At 44.1% G+C, this 21,233-nt stretch overlaps 1 protein-coding gene across 1 annotated transcript in view; it reads left to right on the forward strand.

Annotated features, from left to right (window-relative positions):
• MRE11 (MRE11 double strand break repair nuclease) overlaps nt 1-21,233 on the forward strand; it is a 434,841-nt gene that overhangs the window by 402,962 nt on the left and 10,646 nt on the right. Inside the window, exon 19 of the mRNA XM_089655629.1 lies at nt 6,650-6,740. Coding sequence (XP_089511755.1) covers nt 6,650-6,740 — 91 coding nt within the window. The remainder of the gene's footprint in view (nt 1-6,649; nt 6,741-21,233) is intronic.

The following is a 21,233-nucleotide window of genomic DNA, read 5'->3' on the forward strand; positions in this document are numbered from 1 at the left end:
ACAAAACCCAAGTTGGTGATCCAGAAGATGGAACTCCCAGGCTCCTTCATGTCAGGAAAGATGTGTTAATGGTAATGCACTAGGCCTGTGTATCTTTTGTTTTGTTTGAAGCCCTTAGCAGAGTGAAGTCCTGGGCTTTAAAGTGAACCTGTCAGGTTAGCTTTGTCTTAATGTACTGCCAAAGTTCAGGCATTTTTGACAACCCTTTTGTAAATTTCCGGATCCTGTTTACAGAACTCTATAGTACCCTAATTTCTGCTCTTTTTTATTTAAAGTGTATGTCTAGCCAAAACTTTTTTTTAGCTTGCAGACTTCTCTAAACACCCTACACAATGTGGATGAACGAATCTCCCACCCTTAGCCTTGCTGGTGTTAAAATACTCTTCTGACAAAAGTTAACTAGTCAACTTTTGAACAGAGCAGGGCCACCCACTGAGTCCAGTTCTTCAGGAATCTGTTATACAGTGCACCACCTATTGCCTCTTTGCTCTTTTGCTTATACTGTGGCAAGTGTCAGAATGCTAAGCTGGTATTTCTCAACTTTTTTTCAGTTGCACCACCTTTTAAAAGTATGAAAAATCTTTATGCATCCCAGAATAAAATGTAAATGGTACGTAATAATGGGAAACCTAAGCCTGGAATGATGCACACAACAGCCTTCATGAAATTAGCTTTTACATCAGAGTCCCTGCTTTGTGTCAGAGGGCCCCATCACATCAAAGCTCCCTCTGTACATCAGGACCCCCAGAACATCATAGTACCCCCATGACAGAGTCCTTTCAACATTATAGAGTCCCCTCATCACATTAAGTCCACCAAACAAAAAGATACCCTATCACACAGACCACCCTCCTATCACAGAGTCCTTCCTCCCAGAGCCCCCCAATCACAAAGTCCCCCATCCCAGAATCCTCCAATAACACAGGCCCCTCTTCACATTAGAGTCCTACGTTTTTGCTGCTGCAGCGAGGCAGAGGCTGGGAGGTGGTGCAGGTCTGGAGGAGGCAGGCTTTTTTCCTCTCCTGAATTCCGGGGGTGGCCTTGCATGCAGCCTACCCTGGATCAGTGTTGTGTGTTGCCATGGTGCAGGTGGGCAAGCTGCCGACACCATAGCAACAACAAATGTTGTGTGTCCAGCCCTAGAGCATTGTTGGTTGTTATGGTGCTGACAGCCATCCCCCCTACTCCATTGCAAGTCATGCTGATCCAGAGTAAACTGGGTCCTATGCTTGCAGTTGAGAAACACTGGGCTAAGCAGTAGTGCCGAGATCCTCTGGCATAGCAGCCTCATAAGGAAGCCATGTGTATATCCCCAACTCAGTGGTGGTAGATGAGGCTGCTAAAATGATATCGAATGAATACCATTTTATAAAAATCTAAAAAAAAAAAAAAACTTTTATCTTGCCTCCTAGATAAGCTCTGTAAACCTAAATTATCTTGGCATCGTTGGCAAATGCTGCTGCTGCAATTGTGTATTATTTTGTTTTAAATGAGGATTGGACAGGCTGAAATGAGTTCCTAATTCAGCCATTTTACTGCGGAAGATGAGACACTCACAGATCAAATGAATGTGAAGCTGGGGCTCTTCTGCTTGTAAGAGATCAGATTCACTTGATCTGCACTTACCAGAGGTATAAAAGTGGAATATAAAGCAGCACAGGTAATTTTCCACAGGAAACGTTGTGCTGTTATATATCTCTGGCTATGCAGAAGCTCCTTTGTGCAATAACTGAAAGTTCTCATAATAGTACATTTCTTTTTCTCAATTGAAGTTAATATTTGTGAGTTATCTTGGAAATGTTTAAAATTAAGAATTATATAGAGTGATCAGCACCTTAAAGTCTAGAATGCCAAAAAAGTTAGCCAGATCATCACAGGTGATGCCCGACATCCTTCACCTGAAAAATTAAAGGAGCCGGGCAGAAAATTGTTGGCAGAACTGCACCGCCTTCCAGATTCTAACCAGATGCAGGCGCAGTCTGGGTACTTTGACAGCTGCCAGTGCCACTGTGAGAATACAGTAGCCACAGCAGGAGATTGGCCCATATGCACTATACAGATGAATGGAGGAATTTGTTCAAGCTGTTTGAAAGAAAATGTGTATAGTCAGCCTAGCCTGAAAAGAAGGATGTAAATACTTATGCCTACTGCTGCTAGTGCCACCGTATGCCACTCTGTTAATGAATCATCCCCCAAAGTCTGCTGGTAAACCAACACGTTCGGGAGCGTTGATCTCCTGTGTCCTCCTCAGTGCTTAATGATTCTTCAATGCTAGCATGCTAGTTCACTGATTGTCATGGGCTAGCTTTGGTTCTTTTTGAAAAACCGACCGGGAAGTATAAAGGCCAGGCATCCTGACCTCATTTACTGTATATGCCAGAGGTCCAGCCTGAGAATTATCATCTTCAGAGGTGGTCTTAATGTCTTCTCATGACATCCTTTAAAATGAAACTTGTTATGAGACAAAGTATGAGGCTGCCACTGCTGGTCCCTTTTGAACATGCTAGTTGCATTGTAGAAGACTAAGTGGTATAAATATTTGAATCTCCTCATTTTTGTCATTGATGTTGTAAGGTGCTCCACCTGCATTGTGGGCCATTTTTACTCTTTGACATGATTTGCCTAAACTATGTGTAAAACTCTTTAATAAACCTATTGAAACAGTAAATATTACTTGCCTGTCTGTGTATGGCTTCAATATTTTTGAATCACAAATCTAGAAGTGAGGGAAAAATCTCCCAACAGCTGTTTATAGTAGTGTCAGTTTGATTTAAAGTGTATCTGTGCTTAAAATGTAAAATCATATATTAATTTCCACATTGTGTTTTCAATTATTTCTTGCCTACTTCTATTAATCTGAATGATCTTGACATTTACAAAAAACTGTGCAGATCCCCACACATACATAACTCCTTGAATTCTGTAATTGTGTCCTGTAAGTAGGCACTGCTGTGTCACACATTTCACAGAGCCTGCCTTTCCGAACTACAGAGATGCTGAGAGGAGTAGTTTCAGGAGGCGGAGTCAGTACAGGAATCACTGTTTGCAGGCAGCAAGGTACCTTGGGATATGTAGTCCTTAGAAATAGAAAGTAAACAGAGAATAAGCAGGCAGAGAATCCAGGAAGTTTTAGAAAGAGATGTCCCAACAGACAGCCAGCACTCATGACATGAAAGGACATTTTTCAAGTAGGCGTATAATGGATTGTCAGAAATAACAATTGTTTGTATTGCTATTACAATGCTGATGATATAAAAATTAAAGTGTTTATTGTGACTATAGAGCTCCTTTACGAAGACCGCAGGACTCTTGTATGAAAGTGTTTTAAGGATAAGCTGTCAGCTTTATTGCTTTAATCTATAGAGAGATTCTAGTAACTATGGGAAACAAAAACTTCTTTAGAAACTGTTATGGAAAATACGCAACGTGCTTTAACCACTTGCCGACTTCCCACAGTACTTGTACTGTGGGCAGGTGGCATGTGTAGGCAGAGTGACGTACCCAAATTTTCGCTCTGGCTGTACTGACACAGGGGGGTGCTGCATCAGTACATTGCGGACAAGTAGCTGCTTTGGGAAAAGCGACTTACCCATACGTCGCAATCTATTTCCGGGTGTGAGCGCGCCTTGAGCAGCTGCAACCTGACTGGTAGCTTGGATGATGGAGAAGAGGTCCATGCTAAGATCGGGTATACCTGGCCCCATGTAGCTAAAGTTCTAGGAACACATGTCTTGTCTCATATGCAGCAGGGTCCAAGTACTAATGCCGTACTACCTTTTGGTGAAATGTCGAAAACCAGCGGCCTATTACATCCTGGCATTTTACATACCAGTAATGCAGAATCACTTGGTGACGTGGCGAGAACTATAAGCACAGTCCAAGCTGGTGCAGTGGCTAGCACTTGTAGTTTCCTGAAGCCACCAAGAATTCTAACACAGGCCCATAGAGCCCTTTGCAGGAACTCCATTCAGATGTAGCACTGATCTGTTTATTCTGGCAAGAAGCAGGGTGTGGTTTCAGAATTTATACGTCAGTGCATGCAACGCTGCTGGAGAAGATTTTTAATCCGCAGTAAAAAAAAACATATGCCCAACCATGGGAGCCTGGTGTGCTCAGTGGGTGGATCACTCCTATACTTTGGCATCTATTTTTTTCACTTTTTTTGGCAGAGATTTCTTCATCCACATCAATTGACGCAAATGGAGAAATCTGTTCTTTTTTTTCATTTAGCCCACAGCCTGCATGAAAAACAGAACATTACATATATGCCCAACAAGGACCAGTGAGGTACTGGTACATCACTGGACTTTGAGTGGTTATACCAGGATGATGCCTGAAGCTGGTATTGGCTTTTTCAGCCAGCAGTTGGCTTTCTTGTAAAAGCAATCCTAGCGGCTAATTAGCCGCTGTATTGCTTTTACAAGCAGGAGGATGGGACGTTTCCCACCGTCTTCCACAGCTTTTTCTTGCTGTCCCGTCCCAGTGGGCAATCCGAGAATGCAGCGGGTAGTTCTGCCCGCTGACCATATAGCTGACTGGAAAAGCTCCAATCATCTCTATGGTCTAAGAAAGTGGAAGCCAAGAGCATTTCATCACTTTGCCGGATATATATAGCGCCATTTTTAAATTGGGAAAGCATCTAATCACACTGGTCTTGGTATGATCAGATGCTTTAAGGGCAGAGGAGAGATCTGGAGTCTAATAGGACCCACATATCTTAGAAAAGAGTACCTGTCATGGCCTGTTGCTATTTACATTCCCTTGATAACTAGAAACATCATTAAAAAATAAATAAAGGGACAGTGTAAAAATAAAAAAAGCAAAATAAATAATAAAAAAATAAATAAAGCGCCCCCATCCCTCCCATGTTCACATGCCAAGGCGAAGCATGCGTCAGTCCCATGGTGCCATGGTAAAGGCTTTTAAAGCGTTGCTTATGAATAATAAAAATCCATTTTAAAAAAAAATGTATGCAGTTTGTCACCATTGCACAGGTGTGTGCAATTTTAAAACATGTTATGCTTGGTATCTATTTATTCGGTGTAACATCATCTTTTATATTTTACCAATCGGGCAATATATTGTGTTTTTGTGCATTAAAATTCAAAAAAGTGTATTTTTCCCCCAAAATTGCGTTAAAAAAACATTAAAAATTGCAACACCCACCATTTTATTCTTTCGGGCTTCTGCTTTAAGAATATATATAATGTTTGGGGGCGCAAAATAATTTCCTAGCAAAAAATACTGATTTAGTTCATGTAAATATGTCATAAAATGCTTGGTCTACAAGTGGTTAGAAGAGTGAGTAATGTGTAACATAAGCTTCTAACCTGAGGCATAAAATGCCAGAACAGTTCAGATACCCCCCAAAGTAGACACCCCAAGCTTTTTTCTGAGAGGCATGGTATTTTGCAAATCTCATTTGCTGCCACAAGTTTTTGGAAAATGAAGAAAGAAAATGAAAATGTATTTTTTTTCTTTTTCAAAACCTTATGACAAACAAAATGTGCAGAATACTCACCATGCCTTTTATCAAATTCCTTGGGGTGTCTGCTTTCCAAAAAAGGGTCAATGGGGTGTTTGGAATTTCCTGGCATTTCACGGCCTCCAAAACTGTGATAGGTAGTGAGGAAGTGACATTAGGAAATATGCCCTTTGAAATCCTGAAGATGATCATTGGATTTTGGGGGCCTGTATGTAGCTAAGCTGCAAAACGTCTCTCAAATATCCCCATACTCGGGAGAAGTAGCAGAATGTGTTTTGGGGTGTAATTCCACATATACCCATGGCATGTGTGAGCAATATATCATTAAAGTGACAACCCGTTAAAAATAAAACCAAAACTGTGATAGGAAATTACGCCTTTGAAAGCCTGAAGGTGGTCATTGTCTTTCGGCCCCGTGCATGGATAGGCTCTCAAAAAGTCTCACGTAGTATCCCGTTACTCAGGAGAAGCAGCAGAATGTATTTTGGGGTGTAATTCCACATATACACTTGACATGTGTGAGCAATATATCATTTAAGTGACAACTTGAGACAAAACAATTAAATCTTCCATGGGCTCAACCTGCCTCTCAGCAAATTCCTTGGGGTATCTGCTTTCCGAAAAGGAGTCATTTGAGGGTGTTCGTACTGCTCTGGTATTTTATCACCTCAAGAAATGTGATCGGTAGTCATAAAGTAAAAGCTGTGTAAATTTCAGGATATATGCCACAGTTTGTAGACGCTATAAATTTCATGCAAACCAATTAATATACACTTATTGGGATTTTTTTTCACCAAAGACATGTAGAAGAATACATTTTGGCCTAAATTTATGAAGAAATTTGAGTTTGTTGGATATTTTTTATAACAGAAAGTAGAAAATATTGGGGTTTTTTTTTTCAAAATGTTGATCTTTTTTTGTTTATATCAAAAAAAATTTAAAACCCACTGGTGATGAAATACCAGCAAAGAAAGCTCTATTTGTGTGAAAAAAAGGATATAAATTTTGTTTAGATTCAGCATTGCCTGATTGCACATTTACCAGCTGAAATAGTGCATTGTCGAATAGTGAAAAATGCCCTGGTCATGAATGGGAGAAAATCTCCTGGAGCTGAAGTGGTTAATAATTTAATAGTGTGCTTCTTTTTTTTTATTTTATGTGCAGAGCTTCCAGCACCTCTTCCAGCTTCAGCAAGAAAAGCTCCCAGAGCCAGTCATCACGAGACCCCTTCTTTATTGATGATGAAGATGATGAGGTGAGATACATCTCTCCTTGCTGTAAAAGTATATCCAGACACGTTTATTAATACATAGAGCAATGAACAATTGAGAAATGCTGCCCTGCCTCATCTTCCTATATAGATCAGTTTGTGGGGAAGTCGCAGGCAGGGAGGTTTTTTGTTTTTGTTTTGTTGTTTTGAACAAGTGTTAAAGCAGTTTAAAGACAGCAGTTTAACTAAAGCAGTAAGTAGGATATAAGAAGAAAAACTATGCTCCACAGCCCCTCTCTGGAAAGACTGCAAGCAAACTAACATTTTGTAAAGCATTTCCTCTGAAGTCTGATTCCTACTCTCTTTTCCTTCTAATATTTTCCCTTTACCCTTCCTTCTCACATAAGTGTCCTCTGTCCTCAAATTCCCCTTGCTTACCCCTCCTCTCCATCCCACAGTGTCTTTATATATCACCCTCACTCCTACTCTCTCCCTTTTACTGCACTCATCACCTCCTGCAAATATTGAACCCACATGCTGACCTACACATCAGGACAGTGAGGTATGTGCACTTATATACATCCCGCTCTCATCTTACTTTCCTCAACCTCCTTGTTTTCCTAATCTCTGGGGACATTTCCCCTAATCTGGCCCTCCATTCTCTAACTGCAGCCTCCACATCCAGCACTCTTCCTCTGGCAACAGTCGAAATCCATTCAGTTTAATTTCTATACCCCTGCTTCCAAAAACCATTCCACCCTCTTCCCATGAGCCCTCTGGAATGTCCACTCTGTCTGTAACAAGAGATGTGGTCACATCTGTGCATGACCTTTTTATTTCCCATACCTTAAATACACTCACCGTTACTGAAACCTGGCTGCAAGAATCTGACTCTGCTTCTCCTGCTGCCCCCTCCCACAGCAGCCTTCACTGGACTCACTCGCTCAGATTCAGTGGACAGAAAGGAGGTAGAGTTGTTTTCCTTCTATCCCCACTGATCGCCTTTCATGTCCTTCCTACCTCTCCCTGTTTATCCCTCTCCTCTTTTGAGACCCACTGTATATGTCTGTTTTCTCCAATTTCTATGAAAATTGCAATAATTTATTGGCCTCCTGGACCACTATCATGCTTTTTTGATGGCTTCTCTGCCTGATTTCCCTACTTTCTCTCATCTGAAATACCCACTACAATTCAAATACTTTAACATCCCTGTTAATGTTAACTGGCTACATCACAACATCTCCTTATCTTTTGACCTAATACAATGGACACACACTACCACCGACTCCGATGGTAACACCATTGACCTTGTATTCTCCTATCTGCAATCCTGGCAACCTTCTCAACACCCCCTGTCCTCTCTCTGATTACAACCTCATCAGTTTCACAATGCCCTTGTCTTCAACTACCTATCCCTCCAAGCAAAACTAAATCCCTGCAAGACTTCACCCTATATAAATCTGCCCTCCTACGATATAATCCCTGCCTCCATGCTACCAAACAAACCTACTTTGTCACTCTCATTAATACCCTGTCATCCAGTCCTCGTCGGCTCTTCTCTAGCTTTAACTCAGTACTTTTCCCCCCACCACCTCCACTCACTGCCCAAGAGATTGCCAATCTCTTCAAAAACAAGAATAATGCAATTCATCCACTGTACAGATCATCACCCCCACTTAACATACCCTGTCTAAGAGCACATTCAATACTTTCCTCTTTTGACCTGGCTACTGCTGAAGAAGTTATCAAACTTTTCTCAGATGCCCACCTAACCAACTGTCCCTTGGATGTTGTTCCTTTGCAACTACTATGGTCACCCTCTTCTTCTATCCTATGCTCTTTCACTCACATCTTCAATCTCTCCCTCCTTCTATTGGCACGTTCCCCTTACCTCTAAGGGATGAACAGATCACCACCATACTTAAAAATCCTTCACTGGACCCCACCAAACTGAACAACCTAAGATCTATCACCTTGCTCCCATTTGCTTCCATATTTTTAGAACACTTTAGTCTACAATTGTCTGAGCTCCTACCTCACTGAGAACAAACTTCTTGACCCCTTACAGTCTGGTTTTCACTCACAGCACTCCACAGATACTGCCCTACTAAAACTCACTATTGATCTACTAACTGCTAAAACCAATGACCACTACTCCATACTTCATTGATATTGTTAAGCACTTGCTCCCTCTCAATAAACGCCACTCTCTTGGTCTCAAAGATTCTGATCTATCCTTGTTCTCCTCCTATCTGAGTGCTTTTTCAGTATTACCTAAAACTCTGTCTCCTGCTCTCCATTTCCTCTTTCTGTAGGGGTCCCCCAAGGCTCTGTTCTTGGACCCTTTCTTTTCTCTATCTGCTCCTCCTCTCTTGGTTACTTGATAACCTCCCACGGCTTCCAATATCATCTCTACACCAATGGCACCCAGATCTATCTCTCTACTACTCACCTCCCTCCTTCAGTCTCCTCTTGCATTACTAACTTAGTAACTGACATATCAACAAGGATATCGCACCGCTTCCTCAAACTAAATATTTCCAATTTTGTAATATTACTCCCACCTGTGCCCTCTTCCCTGACTTTTCCAAAATGATCAATAATACAACTATCAGTCCCTCATCTCACAGCAGGGTACTAGGTGTAATCCTAGACATCTGACCTGTCCTTTCAGGTTCATACCCAATCACTGTCAAAAGTTTGTAGACTTCACCTCCATAACATCTCTAAAATTTGCCCCTTTTAAATGAATTAAACCACCAAGCTACTCATTCACCCCCTTCTTTTCTCTTCCCTTTACTATTGCTACTCCCTTCTCATGGGCCTACCTCTCTGTAGGGTATCCTCGCTTCAGTCTATCATGAATGCTGCCAACAGACTCATCTACCTTAACCAACCGCTGTCTGCCACCCCTCCCTTCTAATCCCACCACTGGCGTCCGGTTTCCCATATAAATTCAAAATACTAACAACAACATACAAAGAATAAGTATAAATCAGCACACATATATATATAAAATCCTCAGAAATCCCTTAAAGTCATATCAATATCCTTCCCCTGAAGTACCAATAATACATATATTCATTGACTTAAACCCAAAAACCCACAATTATAGTGAAAAAATCAAGACCCAAAGAAATTACCCAAAAATAAAAAATATAAAATATATAAAAAAACAAAAATAAAATAAAGTCCCAATATACAAAGTGTCCAAATAATGTGTCCAAACAAAGATCAATTTCTTGATAGGAAGACGCTTCCTACTCCACTGAAGAAGATGCAAATCAGTCACAGGTGCTCTTCAAATACCTCAAAAAACAAAATCTCAACATAGTATATTACCTTTTAAATCCCAGAACTAAAGTGCCACACGTGTATCATGCAAAAAAAACCACTTCAGTGTCACAGCACTCATGTGAAAAGAAAATTTATAAATATCACTGCAAACTATATATAAAGTGCATAATTACCCTAAAACAAACAGATTCCAGCTTGTAATCAACCACACATGTACAGAGTGTCCTTAGATTGGTATCCTCTTGTTCCTCAGGACCTCACAAACAGACCAGGAATCAGTATGTGAATTATAATCATATATAAAATTTATTGTAGCCACTTACATATAAAAACGATAAGATCAGCAAAACAGCATCCAACTCCTCATGCCCAGTATACGATCCCCTTTCCGTGTGTAGAGGGTCTCCCGATCACCAGGTAATTCCCCCTTGCTACTCCTATCCAGCACTATCACTTTGTAGCTCTGGGGGACACCTGAAGTGCACCTTTACTCTCCAGACCTCCGACACATAGGGATTCCAGAATCCAAAATGGCTGCCGCAGCACTTCCGGGAACGTCAATACGTCACGTGCCCTGGACGCATTCCGTCACTTCCGGACTTTGTCAACAAGGATCAACAACATACAAAGCCATTCACAACTTTGCCCCAAGCTACATCACCAGTCTTGTCTCAAAATATCACGCAAACCATCCTCTCCACTCCTCCCAAGACCTCCTGCTCTCTAACTCTTTTGTCTCCTCTTCCTAGACTTCTCCAGAGCCTCTCCCATCCTCTGGAACTCCGTACCTCAGTCTGTCCGGCTATCGCCTACTCCTACGTTTAGGCGATCCCTAAAAACTCATCTCGTTAGGGAAGCCTATCCCCCTCTCCACCTAACAACTGAACTTTTAATTCTTCCATCAGCTTATCCCTCACAGTTAATACCTTTTGTACCACTTGTCCCATCCTCTTAGATTGTAAGCTGTTATGAGCAGGGCCATTTTAACCCACTTATATTTTATTGTATTTTAACTGTACTGTCTCCATTTTATTGCAAAGTGCTGTGCAAATTGTTGCCACTATATAATCCTGTGTAATAATAATAATAATGTATTGGGTATAGAAAGTGAAAATTCCAGCGGCACAATGCAATTGTAGTGTTGCTGTGAATATGAGCATCAGTCACCTATTACCAATAAAAAAAGGCAAAATGTCAGACTAGTCCATCAGAGCCATTTTTTTGTTTTTTTGCATACATTTTAAAATGTACATTTTTGGGTCTGAAGGTTAGTTAAATTCCCCAAACACTGTAACTTCACCTGCTCTGCCTCATTGGTAGGGAGGTTACTGTGGTTGCCACGCCTTCACTCTTATTCTTTGGAAAAGACATTTTGGATCAAAAATATCTCCTGGTTCTCTCTCTGCTGAAGGCACATTACAGTGGCTAATATCACAATATATGGGTTACTGCAGCCTACAAGTGCTTCCCGCTCTTTCTGTACTGCCACAGTAATTGTGAGTACCCATTTAGGGACAATTTCACAGGCATGGCAAATCATAGGCGCAGGAAAAAGGGACAGATGGACGTGCTAACTCAGTCTCAGTTTTTAGTTCAGATGGCCAGAGGAAGTCATAGAGCCAGAGTGGGGACAACCATCAGAAGAAAGGGTACAAAGATGAACTGCATGGTAGTTCATCCTAGTACCCTTTCCAATATGCATTCATCTGGCCATTTGACTGGTCCATCAACAACATCTTCCACTTTTCATTCTGGAAAAAAAATGTTCTACCACAGTGTCAGATTTCATGGGCATAACTTCTAGCCTTCTTGAGGCCCAGATAGAAGGGGTGACAGCCGTGCCCCTTTGATCTCCCTTTCTAAATCAGTGTTTGATTTCGCCCTAACACAGTGACTGATGAGGAAGTAACAGTTGAGGAGGATGCCCTGCCTTCTGAGACATCAGATTTAGGATGACACACTTGTTACAGAGATTTCATCTAAGCAAAAGGAAACTATAGCTGCTCTTATTAATGCTGTACACTCTTGCTTAGCATTGGAGCAGCCTTCTGCCTGGAGTCCGCTTACCCTAAGGTATATGTATGGGGTCTCTTTAATTTCCTAAGCCTGGTCCACTTGCTTGTAGATCTTGTCCTGTATGGAAACTGGCTTAACCCAGAGAAGATTTTGTTTTGCCCTACAATATCCTATTGAGGAAAGTTTCCTCCATAATTCATAAGTGGGCACGTCGTGTTTAGATCCTGCCATTTCTTTTCTTAACAAAATCCTTGCGGACCCCATGGTTGATAATTGCGTGCTCAAATTCCCAGTAGATAAGAGCCTAGAGGCTCTCTTTAAAGCACACTTTACCTTGGCAGGACCTGCAGTGCAACCCACATTATTTCTATAGCTGTCAGACCTTTGCTGTCTGGACTAAGAGCATGGCTTAAATCGTAATTCCATCTTTACAGATTCCTTTTTACCTATAGCCTTATGCGACTGCTTGAATGGCTTGGCAGATAAACTTCACCAAATCTCCAGGATGGGTTTTCTATCTTTCCATATGCTCAGTTAAGCACCCATGCAAGAAATACTTTGAATGGCTGATTCTGCTGATGAGATTAGCAAGTTTCTTTTGTCTGTCTGGCTTTCAATGCCAAGTCTAGGGCAGGAACATATTTTTGTTAGAAGGCATGGCCCTTCAAGTCAACCGGGACTGCTTCCAGCAATAGGACACATCCACTTCTCAAAGTGGGTGGACGTTGTGAGCTTTCGGGTTGCAGAAAATCTCAGATGCCTGGGTGCAGAGTGTAATTTCTAGGGGCTATAAACTGAAATTTTGCCCTCTGTCTCGTGCATAATGCATTCAATCTTGTCTTGTTCCCTCTCATGGCAAGCTGCTCTTCGTGCTGCTGTCCAGCAGCTCCTGTCTTAAGAGGGTCATTACCCCTGTACCAACAGCAGAATTTTTTCAGTGTTAATACTCATACAATTTCCAAACTGAGAGGTTGGTCCATTTCTGAAAATGCTAAACTTGTTTCTATGGGTTAAAAAGTTTTACATAGAAAATGCCAGGCAGGTCTGTCATTGCTTTCCTCTTTCTGGGGTATTTTCTAGCCTCAATAGACTTCTTGGATGCTTATCTGCATATTTCCATTTTCTGCCTCATCAATGCTATCTGCATTTTGCAGTGGGCGATCAGCATTATCTGTTTACCACCCTTTCCTGTGGTCTGTCCATGCCCTATGGGTTTTCACCAAGCTTCTGGCAGACTACACATTATAGTTCATTCATAAAGAATTCAAACCCCCTTCACATGTTACAATTTTGTTATGTTGCAGCCTGATACTACAGTTTTTTAAAATTAATGTTTTTTCTCATTAATCTACACTCAGTACCCCATAATGACAAAGTGAAAATAGAATTTTAGAAATGTTTGTGAATGTATTAAAATGAAAAAACTGAAATATCACATGTACTTAAGTGTTCAGAACCTTCACTCAGTACTTTGTACAGTACTGTGCAAAAGTTTTAGGCAGTTGTGAAAAAATGTTAAGAATGCTTTCAGAAATAGAAGTTTTATTAGTTTATTTTTGTCAATTAACAAAATGGAAAGTACATGGACATAAGAGAAATCAAATCAATATTTGGTGTGACCACCCTTTGCTTTCAAAGCATCAAAGGGACAAGGTGCTTTGGGGGGGAAGCCCCCCCCCCCCATGTTGAGGGCATGTGGCCTAGTATAGTTCAGGAGGTAAGGGGGGGGGGGGCGCTCGCCTGTTTCCCCCCCCCCTTTTTCCTGACCTGCAGGACTGCATGCTTGGATAAGGGTCTGGTATGGATTTGGTGTGGGGGCACACGCCATCTTATGGCATGGAGTTCCCCTGAAAGTCTATTGCAAACCCAAAGGGCCTTGTATGGGTTCGGGGAGGGGACCATCACATTTTTTTCTAAATTTTTTTTAAATTGCTGGCAATGTTTTTTTTTTCCCCACATTCAGCTGTCAGGGGAGAATCCCGCTGACAGCTGATGACTCATCCATTGTTAAGGACAGGGTGGCTTCCCGACCCTCTCCTTAACAACCAGTTAAAAAAAACAAAAAACTGGCATTTAGTAGCGTTTAGGAGCTGTCAGCGTTCTTTCTGCCAAAACGCTGCTGTTCCTAGACGCACTGACCCTGGATTTTATTTCCTGCAGGTAAACGCTACTGCTACTAAAAGCTTCATGTCTGTGTGTGCATGGATACATAGAATAATATGGAGGGCCATTTGGAAGTCTGACGCCCCTAAAAGTGGATGCAAAATTGTGCATGAGGCCTAAAAGGGGTGGCAGGTGTTTTGCCATGAGATGAAATGTGTTTTTCTGTGTTTAACGCACATTTATTTGCGCACAGTGTCACAGTGTGATTTCTTTTTACTGGATTTGTGTTAGACTTGAAGCACATCTCCAATTTTTCCATTTGTAGCGGTCGATTGAATTCTCCTGTTGCTCTGTAAGAAACTCAGATAAATTGGTACACCTTTCATAAAGTCTGTTTTACATAGACAATATAGCTGTGTGATTGTATTATAGTTCTTCCCACTAAACACAGCATAAGTATACATTCTTGGATTAGTCTCTCCACATGAGTTTTATGCAGATTTTGTGTGTAATAAACAAGCTCTTTTCCTTTGCTCTAGCTTGGTAATCCAGCCTGTGCTATAATGGGAACAAATGAAATTCTCTTTCATACTTAACTAATTAGTAATGTTACCAAGTCATTCATCAAGTAACCTCCTAGGTTGTCTTTATCATTACAGCAAAAATCTGCAATCAAGGTGTTTTCTTCTGCGCGCACGCTTGCTGATCCGGTGTATTGCTGTATACCATTATATTTAATCACTGCTTGTTAACAGGATTTAAAAATTGTGTTTTACTGGTAGAATTATAACAGCTTTGCAAAAAAGCATCCTGTACTTAACAGGATTGTACCCTTCTTGTATTATATTCTTCACCTTTATTAAATAGGAAGGGAAAGGAGCAGTCTGGAAGAGGTGGAGGGGGGTGCTGGTGCTGGAACCGAAGGACAAGAGAGGTACAGGGTGTGCTGGTGCTAGAACTGAAGTCAGGAGAGGTACAGGGGGTGCTGGTGCTGGAACCGAAGGACAGGAGAGGTACAGGGGGTGCTGGTGCTGGAACTGAAGGACAGGAGAGGTACAGCCACCCCCCTAAGGATCGCAGTGATCTACAGGCCCCCTGGATCCATAGCCCGCTTCCTGGATGACTTCGCCGCCTGGCTTCCCTTCTTCCTCTCCTCTGAGCTACCGACCATCATCCTCGGGGACTTCAACATCCCCATCAATGACAACACCCCAGCTACCTCCCAACTCCTCCTCCTAACCTCCTCCTTCGCGCTCACACAACACACCCAATCCTCCACCCACATCAATGGGAACACCCTGGACCTCGTCTTCTCCCACCTCTGTACCCTCAACCAGTTCTCTAACACACCCTTCCCTCTCTCCGACCACCACCTCCTCACGTTCTCCACCTCCCCTTCCCCCAACTCCCCCCCCCCAGTGCGCCAAACCATCACCAGCCGCAACCTCCGCAACCTGCACCCGGCCCCCCTCCACTCGGCTGCCGACCGCCTACACGACAGCATCCTTCCACTGTCATGTCCTGACCTAGCCACCTCCACGTCGACCGCCTACACGACAGCATCCTTCCACTGTCATGTCCTGACCTAGCCACCTCCACGTACAACGACTCACTATCAGCTACACTAGACTCTCTGGCACCCCTAACCACACGCAACATCAAACCCAGACCACTCCAACCCTGGCAGAACGACCACACTAAACGCCTCAAACGCCGCAGTCGTGCGCTGGAGAGACTATGGCGCAAAACCAGGTCCCCTCATACATTCTCCCTCTACAAATCTGCCTTCCTCACCTACACCTCCTCCCTCCACGCCGCCAAGCAGGCCTACTTTGTTAACCTGATTAACACCCTCTCCACCTGCCCTCGCCGACTCTTCTCCACCTTCAACTCCCTGCTCTCTCCCCCCCTTCCTCCACTCAGTACCTCACTTACCGCCCGCGAGATTGCCACTCACCTCCACAGCAAGATTGACGCTATCCGCAAGGACATAGTCAACTTGCAATCTACCTCCCCATCTAGCCTCCCCCCTTCTATCACCCCCTCATCTCTCCCCTCCTCTGACCTCGCAACGGCACTGCCCCCCACCACACCCAAGGCCCTGCCTACCGTAACCCCCCCATCACTGCACTCCTTCAGCCCTACTACCACTGAGGAAGTCAGCAGAGTCTTCTCAGAAGCCCGTCTCACTACCTGCCCCCTGGACCCTATCCCCTCTCAACTCCTCCGGTCACCCCCCTCTTCCCTCATCCGCTCCCTTACCCACATCTTTAATCTCTCCCTCTCTACTGGCGTATTCCCCTCCCCCCTAAAACATGCGCACATCACCCCCATACTCAAAAAGCCCTCTCTGGACCCCACTGACCTCAACAACCTCAGACCAATTTCCCTGCTGCCACTCACTTCCAAGCTCCTTGAGCGCTTGGTCTTCGATCGCCTAAGCGCCCACCTAGATGACAACAACCTCCTTGACCCACTACAGTCCGGCTTCCGTCCCCTACACTCCACCGAAACTGCCCTCCTCAAAATCACCAACGATCTACTAACCGCCAAAGCCAAAGGCGACTACTCTGTCCTCCTCCTCCTAGACCTCTCTGCGGCCTTTGACACAGTCGACCACCCCCTCCTCCTTAATAAACTACTCTCCCTTGACATCAGAGACACCGCTCTCTCCTGGTTCTCGTCCTATCTATCCCAACGCTCCTTCAGTGTCACCTACAATGGTGCCACCTCCCCTTCTCTCCCCCTCTCTGTTGGGGTCCCCCAGGGCTCTGTCCTTGGACCCCTTCTCTTCTCCATCTACACCTCCTCCCTTGGCAAACTCATACACTCCCACGGCTTCAATTACCACCTCTATGCTGATGATACTCAAATCTACCTATCCACCCCTCACCTCACCCCCTCATTCTCCGCCCGCATCACTCACCTCCTAAACGACATCTCTGACTGGATGTCGCTCAATTTCCTCAAACTCAACCTCTCCAAAACCGAGCTTCTCATCTTCCCCCCAGCCCGCGCCCCCCCCCCATCCTTTCCATCACTACCAACAACACCACCATCAATCCCGCCCAGCAAGCCAAGGTCCTTGGCGTCATTCTGGACTCAAACCTTTCCTTTCAACCTCATATCAAATCTCTCACAAACACATGCAGGCTCCACCTCCGGAACATCGCCAGGATACGTTCCTTCCTTACCCCAGACACCACTAAACTACTAGTACACTCCCTGATTATCTCACGCCTGGACTACTGCAACTCCCTCCTCACCGGCCTACCCCAGTGCAGGCTCTCCCCGCTTCAGACCATCCTGAACTCAGCGGCCAGACTCATCCACCTCACCAGCCGCTCCACCTCTGCCACCCCCCTCTGCCTCTCCCTCCACTGGCTCCCCATTGCCCAACGCATTAAATTCAAATTGCTCACCCTGACCTATAAGGCCATTCACAACACTGCCCCTAACTACCTCACCGATCTGATCCCCAGGTACCACCCTACCCGTACCCTTCGCTCTTCACAGGACCTTCTTCTATCTTGCTCCCTGGTCTCCTCCTCCCACGCACGACTGCAAGACTTCTCCAGGTCCTCCCCCATCCTCTGGAACTCACTACCCCAATCCATCAGACTGTCACCGTCCCTCCTCACCTTCAGGCGCTCCCTGAAAACCCACCTCTTCAGGGAAGCCTACCCCACCCTCACCTAACAGCCGCTGCCCTTCCCTCCTCCTACCACTTCATCCCCCACAGCCGCTTCCTCCGGTGCCTCTACCCCCTCCCTCCTAGATTGTAAGCTCGAAAGAGTAGGGCCCTCTAACCCCTTGTGTACTGTTTGATGTTACTGTTCTGTTTCATGTATTGTCCCCCCCCATTGTACAGCGCTGAGCAAACCCTTTGGCGCTATATAAACACGATAAATAAATAAATAAATAAATACAGGGGGTGCTGGTGCTCGAACTGAAGTCAGGAGAGGTACAGGGGGTGCTGGTGCTGGAACCGAAGGACAGGAGAGGTACAGGGTGTGCTGGTGCTAGAACTGAAGTCAGGAGAGGTACAGGGGGTGCTGAAACCGAAGGACAGGAGAGGTACAGGGGGTGCTGGAGGCAGAGGTGAAAAACAATAGACGTGTAGAGTTGGGTGCTTCAATAGAGGAACAGTAGAGGTTGGTGTCTAACGAGAGGACTAGTACTGGGGAGACTCTGGAAGTGGAGGAGAGGAGCAGTACAGATGGGAAGGCTGGAGACAAAGGAGGGAAGCAGCAAAGTTGGGTGCTTGCGGAAAGGAGCAGTACAGCATGGACTTTGGAGGTAAAGGAGAGAAGCAGCACAAAGCTGAAACTACAGAAGAAAAGGAAAAACAGGAGGTGGAGGAGAGAAGCAGTACAGGGAGGATACTGCAAAAAGGAGATAAGCAGTACAAGGGGAAAAAGAAAAAAACAGTTGAGGGAAAAACTGAAGAAGGAGCTGTACAGAAGGACAACTGTAGGAAAAGGAGAGGATCAATATGAGAATGAAACTAGCGGTGGAAGGAGGAACAGTACTGGTGGTAAGGCGGAGGATAGGAGCAGTACAGAAGGGACACAGAAGGTAAAGAAGAAAAACAAAAGGGGGGCACTAAAGGGGAAGTGGAGGAGCAGTACATGCAGAAAAATGAAGGAGAGGTAGTACAGATGAAAACGGTGCAGGAGAGGAGTAGTACAGGGGAGAAGCTGGAGGTGGAGGAGATGAGCAGTACAGAAGGTAAGCTGCAGGTGGAGGAGATGAGCAGTACAGAAGGAAAGCTGGAGGTGGAGGAGATGAGCAGTACAGAAGGGAAGCTGGAGGTGGAGGAGATGAGCAGTACAGAAGGGAAGCTGGAGGTGGAGAAAATGAGCAGTACAGAGGGGAAGCTGGAGGTGGAGGAGATCAGCAGTACAGAGGGGAAGCTGGAGGTGGAGAAGATCCGCAGTACAGACACTAAGCTGGAGGTGGAGGAGATCCACAATACAGAGGTGAAGGTGGAGGATAACCACAGTACAGAGGCAAAGCTGGAGGTGGAGATCGGCAATACAGAGGGGAAACTGGAGGTGGAGGAGATCCACAGTACAGAGGGGAAGCTGGAGGTGGAGGAGATCCACAGTACAGAGGGGAAGCTGGAGGTGGAGGAGATCCACAGTACAGAGGGGAAGCTGGAGGTGGAGGAGATCCGCAGTACAGAGGGGAAGCTGGAGGTGGACGAGATCCGCAGTACAGAGGGGATGCTGGATATGGAGGAGATCCACAGTACAGAAAGGATGCTGGAGGGGGAGATCGGCAATACAGAGGGGAAGCTGGAGGTAGATGATATTTGTAGTACAGAGGGGAAGCTGGAGGTAGACGATATTTGTATTACAGAGGGGAATCTGGAAGTGGAGATTGGCAGTACAAAGGTGAAGCTGGAGGTGGAGTAGAGGAGCAGTACAAGGGAAAAGATTGAAGTGTAGGAGAGGAGCAGTAGTGATGATGGGAAAGCTGGAAAGAGTGCAGTGGTAGGGATAGAGAAGTACATTTTGAGTAAATCACATCAGTGAGGGAGGTATCAGACAAGGTTTTGCTGGGCATGTCTCCAGTACAATAACATTTTATCACAGTGATGTTGTTTTCAGTATGCAGCCAGTCTTCTTTGGATTTGAACGAAGCCTAGATGAGTAACAGACAGCATATCTTGGAAACTACATTATTTGTCATGGTGCATGTCAGAAGCTCTGGATGACATTGATTTTTACATAAAATGATGGTTTAGAGCTGATAAGGTTGACGATAATGGTGTTCTTCTTTAGAGGACAAGCAGATAAATATCTGTGAACAGTATATCTGGTCTGGATGGCGGCATATGGTTTGTTGCTTTGAATTTGCTAACGAAGCACGCTTTAATTTATGCCTCTTTTGCCATTTTGACATCGCTTGCAGAAGATTATTTGTTTTCCTTTGGAGCCTTAACAATAACTCTTATCTATTCTGTCACTTGCAGGGCCTGTCATTGTAATGAACTGTATTTCTTTATTACAGTGCTGGATATTAGTTTAAATGAAACTGATAAGAGCTGGGGAATGACGCAATGGTCGGAAAACCATTCACCTTGCAGTGCGCTGCCCATTTGGAATGAGTCTGCTAGCGATCTGATTTACAATTTGCAGCTGTGAAGATAACAGTTCTTTTTCTAGTGAGCCTGGCATATCAGAAATACTCATCTACTTTATAATTAGATTATTTCCTTTATCGGTTTTCTATAGGCAGCTGTGATAATCCCATATGTGCATACTTCTCTTTCCCAGATTGTTTAAAATAAGACTGTCACAAGCCTGGGCAAATCATTTGATGCAAATATATATACAGATAGGTTAGGTTCACTGAACACTGCGTATCAAAACTAACAGTAGATTCAAAATATCAAATCTCAGTTTTTCCTATTAACGTTTGAGTTTAGCCCAGCCCCTCCCTCTTCCCTGTTGGTTGTTTAAGGTATAACTATCACCAGCTTTACAAAATGCAGGTAAAAGTGCAAAAATAAAACCCCAAGTATTTTACATGTTTACTTGCAGTGTCTTTCCTCTGCATCATGATGTTTTATTCACTTGCAATGTGCCCTTGAACCTGCTAGAAAATTTGACTACTACAGGAGATTCAGTTTCCTAGCACAGCTCCATTTCTCTTTGCCTTCTCTTCTTCTGGGAGTGTCTATTGTCTGTATTGTATGTGGATTTTGTGTTTTATATAGCCAGGGAGGAGCAAAGGGGAATATTATAATGTCAATTTAGTCTGCTGGAGCTGCTGACAATACTTTGAAGATGGTGGCATCCATCAGCAGTCGCAGGACTTTTGGTTTGGCTACACAAGGAAGGTTTTTACAGATGAACATGTCTGAAATGCACAAAATGCACATATAGGGGGGATTTACTAAAACAGGTGCACTCAGAATCTGGTGCAGCTGTGCATGGTAGACAATCAGCCTGTAACTTAACCCCTTGACGCCGACGTAACACAAATATGCGGCCTCACAGAACTAGGCTTTTTTCCATGGGGCTGCATATTTGCGTACCTGTCTTTGTGCTGGGTGCGCTCCCAGCAAAAAGACCGCGGTGTCACTGAGAGCACCGGGTCCCGTTCTAACGA

The sequence above is a fragment of the Staurois parvus genome, unplaced genomic scaffold (assembly GCF_062004578.1).
Source record: "Staurois parvus isolate SC_StPar_1 unplaced genomic scaffold, SC_StPar_1.0 ptg000858l, whole genome shotgun sequence".
Lineage (NCBI taxonomy): Eukaryota > Metazoa > Chordata > Amphibia > Anura > Ranidae > Staurois > Staurois parvus.